The sequence below is a fragment of the Rhinoderma darwinii genome, chromosome 3 (assembly GCF_050947455.1).
Source record: "Rhinoderma darwinii isolate aRhiDar2 chromosome 3, aRhiDar2.hap1, whole genome shotgun sequence".
Classification (NCBI taxonomy): Eukaryota; Metazoa; Chordata; class Amphibia; order Anura; family Rhinodermatidae; genus Rhinoderma; species Rhinoderma darwinii.
Window position 1 is genome coordinate 202,674,943 of NC_134689.1, and position 12,986 is coordinate 202,687,928.

At 41.3% G+C, this 12,986-nt stretch overlaps 1 protein-coding gene across 2 annotated transcripts in view; it reads right to left on the reverse strand.

The window, feature by feature from the left end:
- Positions 1-235: 235 nt before the first annotated feature.
- ABCD2 (ATP binding cassette subfamily D member 2) overlaps positions 236-12,986 on the reverse strand; it is a 51,788-nt gene continuing 39,037 nt past the window's right edge. For both annotated transcript variants that reach the window (XM_075857248.1, XM_075857247.1), the window contains exons 8-10: positions 6,478-6,562; positions 3,970-4,095; positions 236-2,490 (exon numbers count right to left, since the gene is read on the reverse strand). In XM_075857248.1, coding sequence (XP_075713363.1) covers positions 2,280-2,490; positions 3,970-4,095; positions 6,478-6,562 — 422 coding nt within the window. In that variant the 3' untranslated portion in view covers positions 236-2,279. The remainder of the gene's footprint in view (positions 2,491-3,969; positions 4,096-6,477; positions 6,563-12,986) is intronic.

Sequence of the window (12,986 nt, forward strand, 5' to 3'; positions counted from 1 at the left end):
GCTCAGCCGCTTCGTGTCTGTTCGGCTTTTTCCGGAAGGCCGATGTATCGGAGTACGGGCTCATAGACATTCTATTGAGTCCGTACACTGATACATTTATTTCTGGAAAAAGCCGAACAGACAGGAAGCATCTGAGCGCTCACACGAGCACTTCAGCTGCTTCGTTCTAGCGATTGATGGGGGTCTCACTGCTTGGATCCCCACCAATCCAAACTTCTGACACGTCACTATGACATGTCAGAAGTTTGTCAAACATTTAGCTTCACTTTAAGTCTCTGAGTCATGTATCAGCATTGCCTGTAGCGTTCCATTAAAGTAAGGTGTATTATTTTTGGGCCACTATTTATCTTGGAACAGAAGTATACTGTATATTTTAACTTTTACACAAACACATTACTAGTTATGCAACTCTCTAATTCTAGGGCTGAACAACCCTGAGTTCAAGGAACAACAGGGTTGTCAACATGAAAACAAACAGGCTGCTTCTCCTTCCAGCGATATAAAGGGCAGAGTGACAGACATACAGGTACCTTTTACATGTTTTAGAAAATGTAGTATAGTTTGAGAGAAAATAACACTAGAAAATATATGGGGATTGACAAGCCATTGTACAGCATATGACCAAATAATACCAGATCATAGTGTCAGAAAAAGCTGTATGACTATTATAATAATACTGTCTTAATATATTTGCTTCAACTCAATAACCACATTAAAGAAGCACTCCAGTAATTTCCCTCTCTTTTTTTTTTTTTTTTGTTGCACAAATTGTGCTAGCTCACCATGAAAATTCTAGAAGTGTCATTTGTTTCTTCCCAGCTTAGGTGCATCTTTACATTTTGAACACTTTCATTATGGGCAGCTGTGTCATGTGAGCTCAGTCTGACCACCAAAGTAGACAATACTCTCATGTGTAGACAGGAGGTCAGTCTCACTTGTGTGGCTGACTTCCTGTGAACCACGGGATTACATCATCCTCTTATCAAGTCCCTCCTTGCAACTTCAGACTCCTCCCCACTCCACCCTCTTTGTTCTTCTGTATGTCCCCCCCATGCATATATTGCTGCTGAAGAGGTATTTTTTTTCATTATTTAAAGAAGTATGAGTGATATAATAGATGAGTGCTTACAATGATTAGCTGCAGATTTAGAAAACTCCCATGGCCCACACTGACTGTCTATACTCTCTGTGAGGGCTGTGTGCAGAAACTCAAATGTATTTCTATGAGATTCAGATTCTCAATGCTCTCCCCTGCTTGCAAGAACTGACAGAAATCTATTACTAGGGGAGACAGGCTGAAGCTACATCACATAGGATACACTGAGACTCTGCAGTGTGCGTTAGGGGAGAGCAATTTTACAGTATGTCATTAATCTATCACTAGCAGGGGGGAGAGGAGACAGGCTGAAGCTGCATAACATAGGACACAGGAGACTCTGCAGTGTTAGTTATGGGACAGAAGTTCTATGTCTGAGCTATCATTTTCTGCCTTTAGATAGGAATTAGAGCAGAGCAAGTGCAGTGTGATGAGACTCTGTCCACTCTGCAAAGCCAGAAGCATTATAGAAAATGTAGGCTGCAATAGAGGGAGCTATATTACAGAGGAAGAAGGAACCAAGATGGCAGACAACCCATAAATGGCACATTAACTAAAACCGGTATACACAAGGCAGACACAAGAGCCTCTACATTATACGTTAATAAAAGTTTATGTTGCACTTTATAAAAAAAATAAAATGCTGGAGTGCTTCTTTAAACTGCCTGTAAAAGTTTAATGATTGATTAATGCTTTTCTATGATTTGGACAACTCCTCTCCCCTTTCCAAAGGCGAATCATGGGAGCTTCCTAGCTGGCATTTCCTGCAAACAGTTCAGGGGGAAAACAATGTTAATCCATTTTTACACTGCAGTGCCCTGCAGAGACAATATAGAATGACAGGGTGCCATTGAAATAGAGGTAAACACCCTATATTAGCTAAACATGCCATAATTGGGCATCAGAAGGGGCTGTCTATTGCATTTGATCAATGTAAACAGTAAAAAGGGCCCGTATACTAAAGTCCTAATTCTGCAAATCTGATAAATTGTCACATCTTATTTTTAAGTATATTAATGTTCTCTTTACATATTTGTTCATTTATTCATTCATCCTTTCACAACCCGGATTCCAATACATCATCCCATGCACAGAGTACATTCATTACAAAATACATCATATTCTTTTACCAGTGTAAACTCTTGTAAAAAATGTACAGAGTGGACATTGACACCTGTAATAGCTAGACACCTTCACAAACAGTTTTAAGCACAGAGTCTTCTCCTAGTATTTTACACAGTTCATTCAACCTCTGTTGCATTTTGGGTATTCCAGCAAGTTGAGACTCAAGTCTTTGCTTTTCTTCACTTAATGATAAACGTGTGGCAGTATCTAGTTCTTCAAAGCGCCATCCACCTTCTCCGTCAAACTGCAACAGATGTGTGTGGTATTTCCTGTGCAGATATAATAAAACCATGACTTGAGAATAAGCCCAAATGTTATTACTTTTCTACAATTAAAAATTCATTTGAAGGTAGTGTAAAAAAAAACGAAGAAAAAAAAAACCCTTAGGGCATGGCCAGACGTGGCGGGATTGCTCTGGAATTCCGCTGCGGAACCGATAAGCGGAAGCCTGACGCTGATGTGAACCGTCCCTTACTGGCCCAAATTGTGCAGCATGCTGTGTTTTTTGATGCCCAACAAAAAAAAAAAGTTTCCAACTGGATGAAACTGAGAAAGCATTATGTGACTCACTATAGTACAGTAAAAAAATAGCGTAGTACGGTGTTAGCCAGAAACAATATAATATCTTAAATGTTGAGTTTTTTCTAGGTCATTCATTTGTAAACATGCCTGATGAAGGAGCCTATGTGCTCTGAAAGCTTGCATATATAATTTTTCTGGTTATACCAATAATACTTTTGTCTTTTTTGACACAAAAGTATTTAACATTGCATAATAACTCCCTCTACTAATCCCTAAATTCAGCGTCTCCCCCTCTAAAACAAAAAAGTTTACACACTTCCTGCAGCCAAAATCATTTAAAATGTTTCAGATACCACTGTACCCCTGGTGCAAACACAGAGTTGTCTAGTTATGCAATGGTGTATCCATTGCTCCCATGTTGTTGCTTAACTAGGTTTGCCACCCAGTCGGTAAACCACTGGCCTGGCTAGTATGCACATCCAGAAGCCAGTGAAAAAGTTTGGGTAACTGCTGCGCCGCCACTGACAATCAGATAGTACCCACCGGTCCTGCAGCAATGACGCCACGTACATCATTCATGTGAACGCTGCAGCCAATCAAGGCCCGTGATTGGCTGTAGAAGTCATGTGAGTGATGTACGTCATGGTACAGGACCGCTAGAGGGGGCACTGTATGTGTCACTAACTACAGGGAACACTGGGTGTGTCACTATCTACGGGGAACACTGTGTGTCCGTGACTACAAGGGGCACTGTCTACATGAAGCACTATGTGTAGCACTATTATTTGCATGGGGCACTACCCAGAGCACAATTTTTAGGGGCACAGCGTGAGGCATTGAAGCTCCACGTGTAAATTCACAATCCCCAAAAACACACTACGTTTTCTACGCGTGTTAACCTGGCCAGTACATTTGTCTGGGAAACTGGCAACCCTATGCATAACTAGTAATACCTGTCATTCAGGACCCTAGGAAAGCTGGGTAAAGAGCTGTATTGCTTTTCAAACAGCTGAATAGAATTCATACCAATATGACAGAAGAGGACAATTCAATGGCTTATATTTGCTGGAAATGCTCTTAAAGTATATGTACCTGTCATAGAAATGCTGATTTTTAGAAAAAAAATATAAGTATGTAATGTGATCTTTTAACTGTACAGTAAAAACAGTAATGGATTTATTTACATTTAGTCTACCCTTATCTTTTATTTAGAAATGATTGCTTACCAAAGAGATGGACGGTGAGTTATGGAAAGGAGGCTTATCCCAGCATCCTTTGCAGCTTGAAATATCTTTCCTTCCACATCTATGCTCACAGCACTGGTGCATTCATCCAGCAATGCGTATTGTGGCCTTTTGTGAAGAAGACAAATCGACATGTAAAAAATTGTTTGTTTGCTTATACAACAATTTCTAAACTATGTCATTACACCAAATATTACAAATGTTATGTAAAAGGTACATTAATTTATAATTTGTAAAAATTGGAAACAGAAAAATGTAAGATTTCTCTATACTATGTGATATTTCTCAATATGTTGCAATATCTGTGACACCCCTTTATGCCCCGTGCACACGGTACGGAAATGGTGTGGAATTTCCATGCAAAAATTCCGAAGCGTATCACAATAGCAGGAAGGGTATGAGATTTCAACAAATCTCATCCACAAGCTATGGGAAAAAATCCGCAGACAACAAATGCGTAAATTGACCTGTGACGCAATCAAAGCCCATAACTTGTATGGCCAGACAGCCTAGGTTCCATCGAAGGACCCCAGGGCTGTCTGACCATATCCCTTGTTGTTAGGGCATACGTTGGTATGCCCTAACAACTGTCTGTGTACAATCAGTACACAGGCTAATGTAAAAGCATATAGATAAAGATTTTTTTTTTAACTGTAATGTACTGGCATATAGATATATGCCAGTACATTACAGTTAAAAATTTTAAATCAAAATGAAAAATCCCTCTATGGGATTAAAAAAAAAAAAGTTATAATATGATGATCGGTGTATGGTGTAAAAAAATAAAATAATAAAACTGCAGCAGCTTTTGTTTTCTGCATTTTCGCCAAAATAAAATTTATATAAACGATAATGTATTTGTACCAAAAAATGGTACCTACATAAAGTAGAACTCATCCCGCAAAAAACAAAGTCTCATACAACTACGTTGTACAAAAAATAAAAAAGTTATGAGCGTCTGGATGCAAAGAGGGAAATATAAAAAAATTGTTCTGTCCTCAAGGCTAAAATTGGTCGTGTCCTTAAGGGGTTAATATAGGGTATATACAGGATTATAAATTGTTTTAAATGCCATGCTTGAGCAACAATACACATACAGATGTAGCACAGTTTATCTTGACTGATATCTTGCTGCAGCGTGATATCAAGCAACAAAAGCCATTGAAAACCATAAAGTTTCTTGCCACTGTGTATTGAATGTGTTAGTGCTACTTATGTATGTAAAACCTACTGTAGGTCCACTTTAACCTAATTGATATGTAACATTTGTAATTAAATATCCCATTGAACAACAAATAAAAACCTCTTGAATGGCAGTCCATTAAGAAGTTTTTGGTTAATAACATGATTTTCTAAAAATTCCTCCTGTCCATTGTTATAGAATATAAGTCAAAATTACTTTATTATATGCTGGAAAATTAGCATTTTTAATTGTATACCTAATATATCATCCTGTAAATTCATTCAACCAATTACTTAATTCATTTATTATTTATTTAAAGAGGCTCTGTCACCAGATTTTGCAACCCCTATCTGCTATTGCAGCAGATAGGCGCTGCAATGTAGATTACGGTAACGTTTTTATTTTAAAAAAACGAGCATTTTTGGCCAAGTTATGACCATTTTCGTATTTATGCAAATGAGGCTTGCAAAAGTACAACTGGGCGTGTTGAAAAGTAAAAGTACAAGTGGGCGTGTATTATGTGCGTACATCGGGGCGTGTTTACTACTTTTACTAGCTGGGCGTTCTGATGAGAAGTATCATCCACTTCTCTTCAGAACGCCCAGCTTCTGGCAGTGCAGATCTGTGACGTCACTCACAGGTCCTGCATCGTGTCGGCCACTTCGGCACCAGAGGCTACAGTTGATTCTGCAGCAGCATCAGCATTTGCAGGTAAGTAGCTACATCGACTTACCTGCTAACGCCGATGCTGCTGCAGAATCAACTGTAGCCTCTGGTGCCGATGTGTCCTCGCTCGTCTGACACGATGCAGGACCTGTGAGTGACGACACAGCGTGATCTCTGGAGAACACGCTGTGTGTCTGCACTGCCAGAAGCTGGGCGTTGTGAAGAGAAGTGGATGACACTTCTATACACAACGCCCAGCTAGTAAAAGTAGTAAACACGCCCCGATGTACGCACATAATACACGCCCAGTTGGACTTTTACTTTTCAACACGCCCAGTTGTACTTTTGCAAGCCTCATTTGCATAACTACAAAAATGGTCATAACTTGGCACAAAATGCTCGTTTTTTAAAAATAAAAACGTTACTGTAATCTACATTGCAGCGCATATCTGCTGCAATAGCAGATAGGGGTTGCAAAATCTGGTGACAGAGCCTCTTTAATGTACATGACATGATTATGATTTCATTTATTTGTAAAGCCTTTTAGGATTCTACTTTCCTCTCAGCTGCCAAGGACAAATAGCTTCAAAGATACAAAATCCATTTATTATAGATGAAAAAAAAAAACATGTTATTCTTACCTGTGGTAGAACATCCGTGCCATACCCATCCTTTGCTTCTCGCCTCCTGACAAAACATCTTTCCAGTCTGAGATAGCATCCCACCCTGTACATAAACAACATTATAGATAGTCAGCTATCCCAAAATTAGAGTATGTTCACAAAGATTAAAATCAGTAAGAGAAACAGTGTATTATTAGGGCATGTTCACTCGTAGCTTAAAGACTGCAGAATTTCTGATCAGATTTTTTTGTGCAAAGATTTCAGTGCATTACAGTAGCAGCAGAGTGGATGAGATTGGAACAAATCTCATCCACACGCTGCGTAATAAATCTGCCGGGGAAAAAAAGGTGCTTGAACATAGCCTGCTGTGCGGATTCTCGATCTGCAGCACATCAATTTCTCTTGCAAAAATGCAGATTTCTGCACAGAAAATCTGGTTGGGAATTCTGCCATGTTTACACTGCTCGTGAGCATACCCGAATATTACACTGTTGTTCACATCGCTCTTGCTCTGTTTACTCTACTGTAGACTAAAGCTGGTCATAAACATTTGACTGCTTTCCTACTGGTAATGCTAACTAAAATCTATGGGGATATAGGGCAAACAGTCTTGCGGTCTTGGATTTTCAGTCAATATTCTTATTATTTTGCATCTTAAGCAAACAGCATGGAATTTACTAAGTTCTCCACGACAGTTTTCGGTGTGGAAAAGTCAAAATTTAAGGAGACTTGTTTTTACTGTTCTGTATTCTTGGCCTGATGATGATGCTAGTTCAGCGTCGAAACGCATAGCCTCTTGCATTAAAGCTTATGATATCCTTATATCTCCTATTTTCTCTCAACCCTATACAAGCAGCTCTGCTAGGATTCACTACTTTTTAAAAAAGTTTTTTTCTCTCTTCTACAATCCATCCCAGCGGTAACTATTTCCAGTTACCGGTTTTGTGTACCTGGCTGCAGCGGTTTTATGGTCCGCTCCCTAATCAGTATAGTGTTGTGTTTTTGGCTACACAACCTCAAGAGTTCATCACAATTACTTCAGGTGATCTGCACTACTATGGCACCGTGCTTTTTTGGTCATTACTTCTAGTCTACTATTTACCTCTATAGCAGCCCCATTACAGCTCTGTACAAAATTAACACGTAATACTCCTTTGTGCATGAACCCTTAGGGCATGCCCAGATGTGGCGGATTTCTTCCGCAACTGTCCGCATCAATGCCGCACAGAATCTGCGTTGCAGATTCTGTTGCGGCTCTGCCCAAAGTGGGCATTAAATTGATGCGGACTAGCCGTTGCGTATTGAGGGGAAGTACTTCCCTTCTCTCGATCAGTGCAGGATAGAGAGAAGGGACAGCACTTTCCCTAGTGAAAGTAAAAGAATTTCATACTTACCGGCTGTTGTCTTGGTGACGCGTCCCTCTTTCGGCATCCAGCCCGACCTCCCTGGATGACGCGGCACTCCATGTGACCGCTGCAGCCTGTGATTGGCTGCAGCCGTCACTTAGATTGAAACGTCATCGTGGGAAGCCGGACTGGAGGAAGAAGAAGGGAGTTCTCGGTAAGGCTGGGTTCACACGTGGCGTAATTTCACTTAAATTCCGCTGCGGACACTCCGCAGCGTTAATCCGCAGCGGTGCCGTTTGTCCATTGACTTACACTTTAATTTAGCAGTGTTCGTTTAGACGAGGCGTAAAATTCCGCTGCGGAGCATAGGCTGCGGAGCGGAATTTGGTGTCCGCAGCATGCTCTGTCTGTTGCGGAGCAGTGGCGGACTCATGGCGGAATTTCTCCATTGACTTCAATGGAGAGTCAAAATTCCGCAATGAAGTCCGCAGATCTTATGTGTGCTGCGGAGCGTATTGGTTTTACTACCATGACATTTCTTCATTCTGGCTGGACCTATGTATTTCTAGGTCTACAGCCAGACTGAGGAAGTCAATGGGGCTCCCGTAATGACGGGAGCGTTGCTAGGAGACGTCTGTAAATAGTCACTGTCCAGGGTGCTGAAAGAGTTAAGCGATCGGCAGTAACTGTTTCTGCACCCGGGACAGTGACTACCGATCTCAATATACATGTATCTGTAAAAAAACATATAAGTTCATACTTACCGAGAACTCCCTGCGTCTGTCTCCAGTCCGGCCTCCCAGGATGACGTTTCAGTGTAAGTGACGGCTGCAGCCAATCACAGGCCAAGCACAGGCTGCAGCGGTCACATGGACTGCCGCGTCATCCAGGGAGGTCGGGCTGGATGCCGAAAGAGGGACGCGTCACCAAGACAACGGCCGGTAAGTATGAAATTCTTTTACTTTCACTAGGGAAAGTGCTGTCCCTTCTCTCTATCCTGCACTGATAGGGAGAAGGGAAGCACTTTTCCCGCAGTCCGCAGCAGCTAGTCCGCATCAATTTTCTGCACATTTTGTGCAGATCCGCAGCAGAATCTGCGACGCAGATTCTGTGCGGCATTGATGCGGACAGTTGCGGAGGAAATCCGCCACGTGTGGTCATGCCCTAAGTGTAAAGGATCTGCCAGACACAGCTTCTGTGTCAACGCCAATAGGTAATCAGTCTTCACCTGCTTCTATGTCTGTGAGACTGACTCCATCTTCCACCACTCAGGATGGCAGGCTTAGGAGTGGGAGAGCCTATCACAGCCTGGCCAGACGGAGCTAGCTCCCGCCCACTGTCTATTTATACCTGCCTTTCCTGTTCCTCCTTTGCTTGTGATTCTTCTCTGCTGGTTTCCTGGCCCTGCTGCAGCTTCTTGAACTACTGACCCTCTACTTGTTATTGACCTTGGCTTTACTTACCACTCTTCTGCTCTGCGTTTTTGTACCTCGCTCATCTCCTGGTTTGACTCGGCTCGTTCACCTCGCTTGTTGCTCACGGTGTTCCCGTGGGCAACTTCCCCATTTCCCCGGCTTCTTTGTACCCTTGTCTGTTTGTCTGTCGTGCACCTATTGAGTGTAGGGACCGTCGCCCAGTTGTACCCCGTCGCCTAGGGCGGGACGTTGCAAGTAGGCAGGGACTGAGTGGCGGGTAGATTAGGGCTCACCTGTCTGTCTCCCTACCCCGACATTACAGTAAGTATGAACTTCTATATTTTTTACAGGTTGATGTATATTGTGATCAGTAGTCACTGTCCAGGGTGCAGAAACAGTTACTGCCGATCGCTTAACTCTTTCAGCACCCTGGACAGTGACTATTTACTGACGTCGCCTAGCAACGCTCCCGTAATTACAGGTGCACACACACGTAGTCACCCGTAATTATGGGTGCACACACGTAGTCACCCGTAATTACGGGAGCCCCATTGACTTCCTCAGTTGAGACATTGCAGCTTTTTTTGTCATGCTGGAATAAAAATACCCTTTTGATATATTTCTACACCTGGGTGGATGCGGTCGTCGTCTTCCAAAAGGTCTTTTGTGTTTAGTCTTGAAGGGATTCCTCGACATTGCGACTTTGAATCCCTTTTTAAGCCCTTGGGAGGGAAGATCTTACAAAAGGAGTGTGCTGTGGACATCGATTGTTTTTTCTTTCCCAAATAATAATAAAGACAAAAAAAAAAAAAGGAGAACTCTAATGTGCATAATTCACCCCCTGAATAGCAATACTTTGTGGAGCAACCTTTTGCTACAATTACAGATACAAGTCTATTTGTATCTCTATTAGCTTAGCACATTAAGGGTTTTTTTCCCATTCTTCCAGGCAAAATGGCTCCAAATCCTTCAAGTTAGATGGGTTGTGTTGTGTACATGTCTTCAAGTCATGTCACAGATTCTCAATTTGAGTAAGGTCTAGGCTTTGACTTGGCCATTTCAAGAAATTGAAAAGTTTCCCCTTAAACCTCTCCAGTGTAGCTTTAGCTGTTTGTTTAGGGTCATTGTCCTGCTGGAAGGTGATCCTCCGTCCCAGTCTTAAATCTCTTGCAGACAAAAAGGTTCTCCTCAAGAACTGCCACTATTATGCTTCATTGTGGGAATGGTGTACTTGTGGGTGAAGGAAAGTGTTGGGTTTGCACCACACAAAAAATTTCCCATGACAGTCAAAAATTTACATTTTAGACTCATCTGAGCACAGAACCTTCTTCTTTTATGTGTTTGGGAAGTCTGCCGCATGCTGTTTGGCGAGCGCAAAATGTGTTTTCTAATGTTTTTGTTTGTTTATAAGCAATGGGTTTTTTTCTGGCCATCTTTTATAAAGCCCCATTCTGTGGAGTGTATGCCTTATAGTGGTCCTATGGACAGATATCTCCATCTCCACTTTTGATCTTTCAAGCTCCTCCAGTGTTATGGTTGGTGTCTTTGTTGAATCTCTAAAGGAATCTCTTTGTTGAATGCCCTTGCTAGGTCTGTGAGTTTTGGTGGGTGGCCTTCTCTTGTCAGGTAGTTGTGTCATATTCTTTCCATTTTGTAATAATAGATTTAATGGTGCTCCGTGGGATATTCAAATTATATATTTTTTTTATATATAACGCATCCCTGATCTACAGTCCTGGCCAAAAGTTTTGACACTGACACAAATTTGGGTTTTCACAAAGTTTGCTGCTACAGGTTTTATAGGGGCAATTTGCATTAACTAGATTGTTATGAAGAGTGATCAGATAAATTGCAATTAATTGCAAATTCATTCTTTGCCATGAAAATTTACTTAATCACAAAAAAAAAATATTTCCACTGCATTTAACGCTGCCACAAAATTACCTGCTAACATAATTTCAGTGATCTCTTAGCTCAGGAGAAAGTGTTAATGAGGATAATGCTACTGAAATCTGTCATGCTGATTGAATTATAAGAGCAGACTGGTTGCTTTAAAAGGGAGATGGTTATTGAAATCATTGTCTTCTGTTAACCATGGTTACCTCCTAAGAAACACGTGCAGGCATCATTGCTTTGCATCAAAAGGACTTTACAGGCAAGGACATTGCTACTTGTAGGATTCCCCCTGAATCAATCATTTATCGGATCATCAAGAACTTCAAGGAGAGAGGTTCAATTGCTGTGAAGAAGGCTTCAAGGTACCCAAGAAAGTCCAGCAAGTGCCAGGACCATCTCCTAAAGAGGATTTAGCTACGGGATCGGTTCAACACAACTGCAGAGCTTTATCGGGAATGGCAGAAGGCAAGTGTCTGTGAATCTGCACGCACAGTGAGGCAAAGATTTTTGGAGGCTGGCCTGGTAAAGAAGGGCAGCAAAGAAGCCACTTCTCTCCAAGAAAAATCAAGGGCAGTCTGACATTCTGCAAGAAGTACGCGGATTGGATTGCAGAGGACTGGAGTAAAGTTATTTTCTCTGATGAAGCCCCCTTCAGATTGTTTGGGACATCTGGAAGAGTCATTGTCCGGAGAAGAAAAGGTGAGCGCTACCATGAGTCCTGTGTCATGCCAACAGTAAAGCATCCTGAGACCATTCATGTGTGGGGTTGCTTTTCATCCAAGGGAGTGGGCTCACTCACAATTTTGCCTAAGAACACTTTCATGAATAAAGAATGGGATCTAATCCTCCAGGAGCAACTTCTCCCAATGATCCAGGAGCAATTTGGTGATGAACAACGCTTTTCCAGCATGAAGGAGCACCATGTCACAAGGCAAAAGTGATAACTAAGTGGCTCGGTGAACAAAACATTTACATTTTGGGTCCATGGCCAGGAAACTTCTCAGATCTCAATCCCATTGAGAAACTGTGGTTAATCCTCAAAAAGCAGTTGAACAAATAAAAACACAGTAATTGTGATAAACTCCAAGCACTGATTAGGCAAGAATGGGTTGCCATCAGTCAAACTTTGTGAAAACCAACATTTGTGTCAGTCTCAAAACTTATGGCCAAGACTGCATACTTCTCCACAACTTTGCCTCTGACTTGTTTGGAGAGCTCTTTGGCCTTCATGTTGCTTGCTTAGTGGTGTTGCAGACTCAGGGGGCTATCAGAACAGGTGTATTTATACTGACATCATGTGACACTTTGATTGAACACAGGGACCTTCCTCACTAATTATGTGACTTCAGAAGATAATGGTTTGAGCAGACTTTACTTAGGGGTGTCATAGCAAAGGGATTGAATACATACTGACTCACAACTTTTAGTTATTTCCTCAATATATATATATATATATATATATATATATATATATATATATATATATATATATATAAAAACAGTATATATTTTTTTCATTCTACTGTAGCAATTTAGTCTATTTTGCCAGGTCCATTACATAAAATGAAATTTAAAATCCATTTTAATTTCAGGTTGTAATGCAATAAGACAGGAAAAACACAAAGGGGTCCATTTGTGTGTGTGTGGCACTGTATCTGTTGGCTAGGATCATGGCCGAGTAGCCATAGAGGGAGGGTGGTACATTATCTATATAGTTTGTATCAATTTTTGTCTGGGTATTCTCATATTTTGTGTTGTCGATACAAAAGGGTCACACTATTTACTGTTAGAGTATGTTCACATGGCTTATTTTCAGCCGTTTTTCGGGCCATAAACGGGCGAAAAATCGGAAGCAGAATGCCTCCAAACA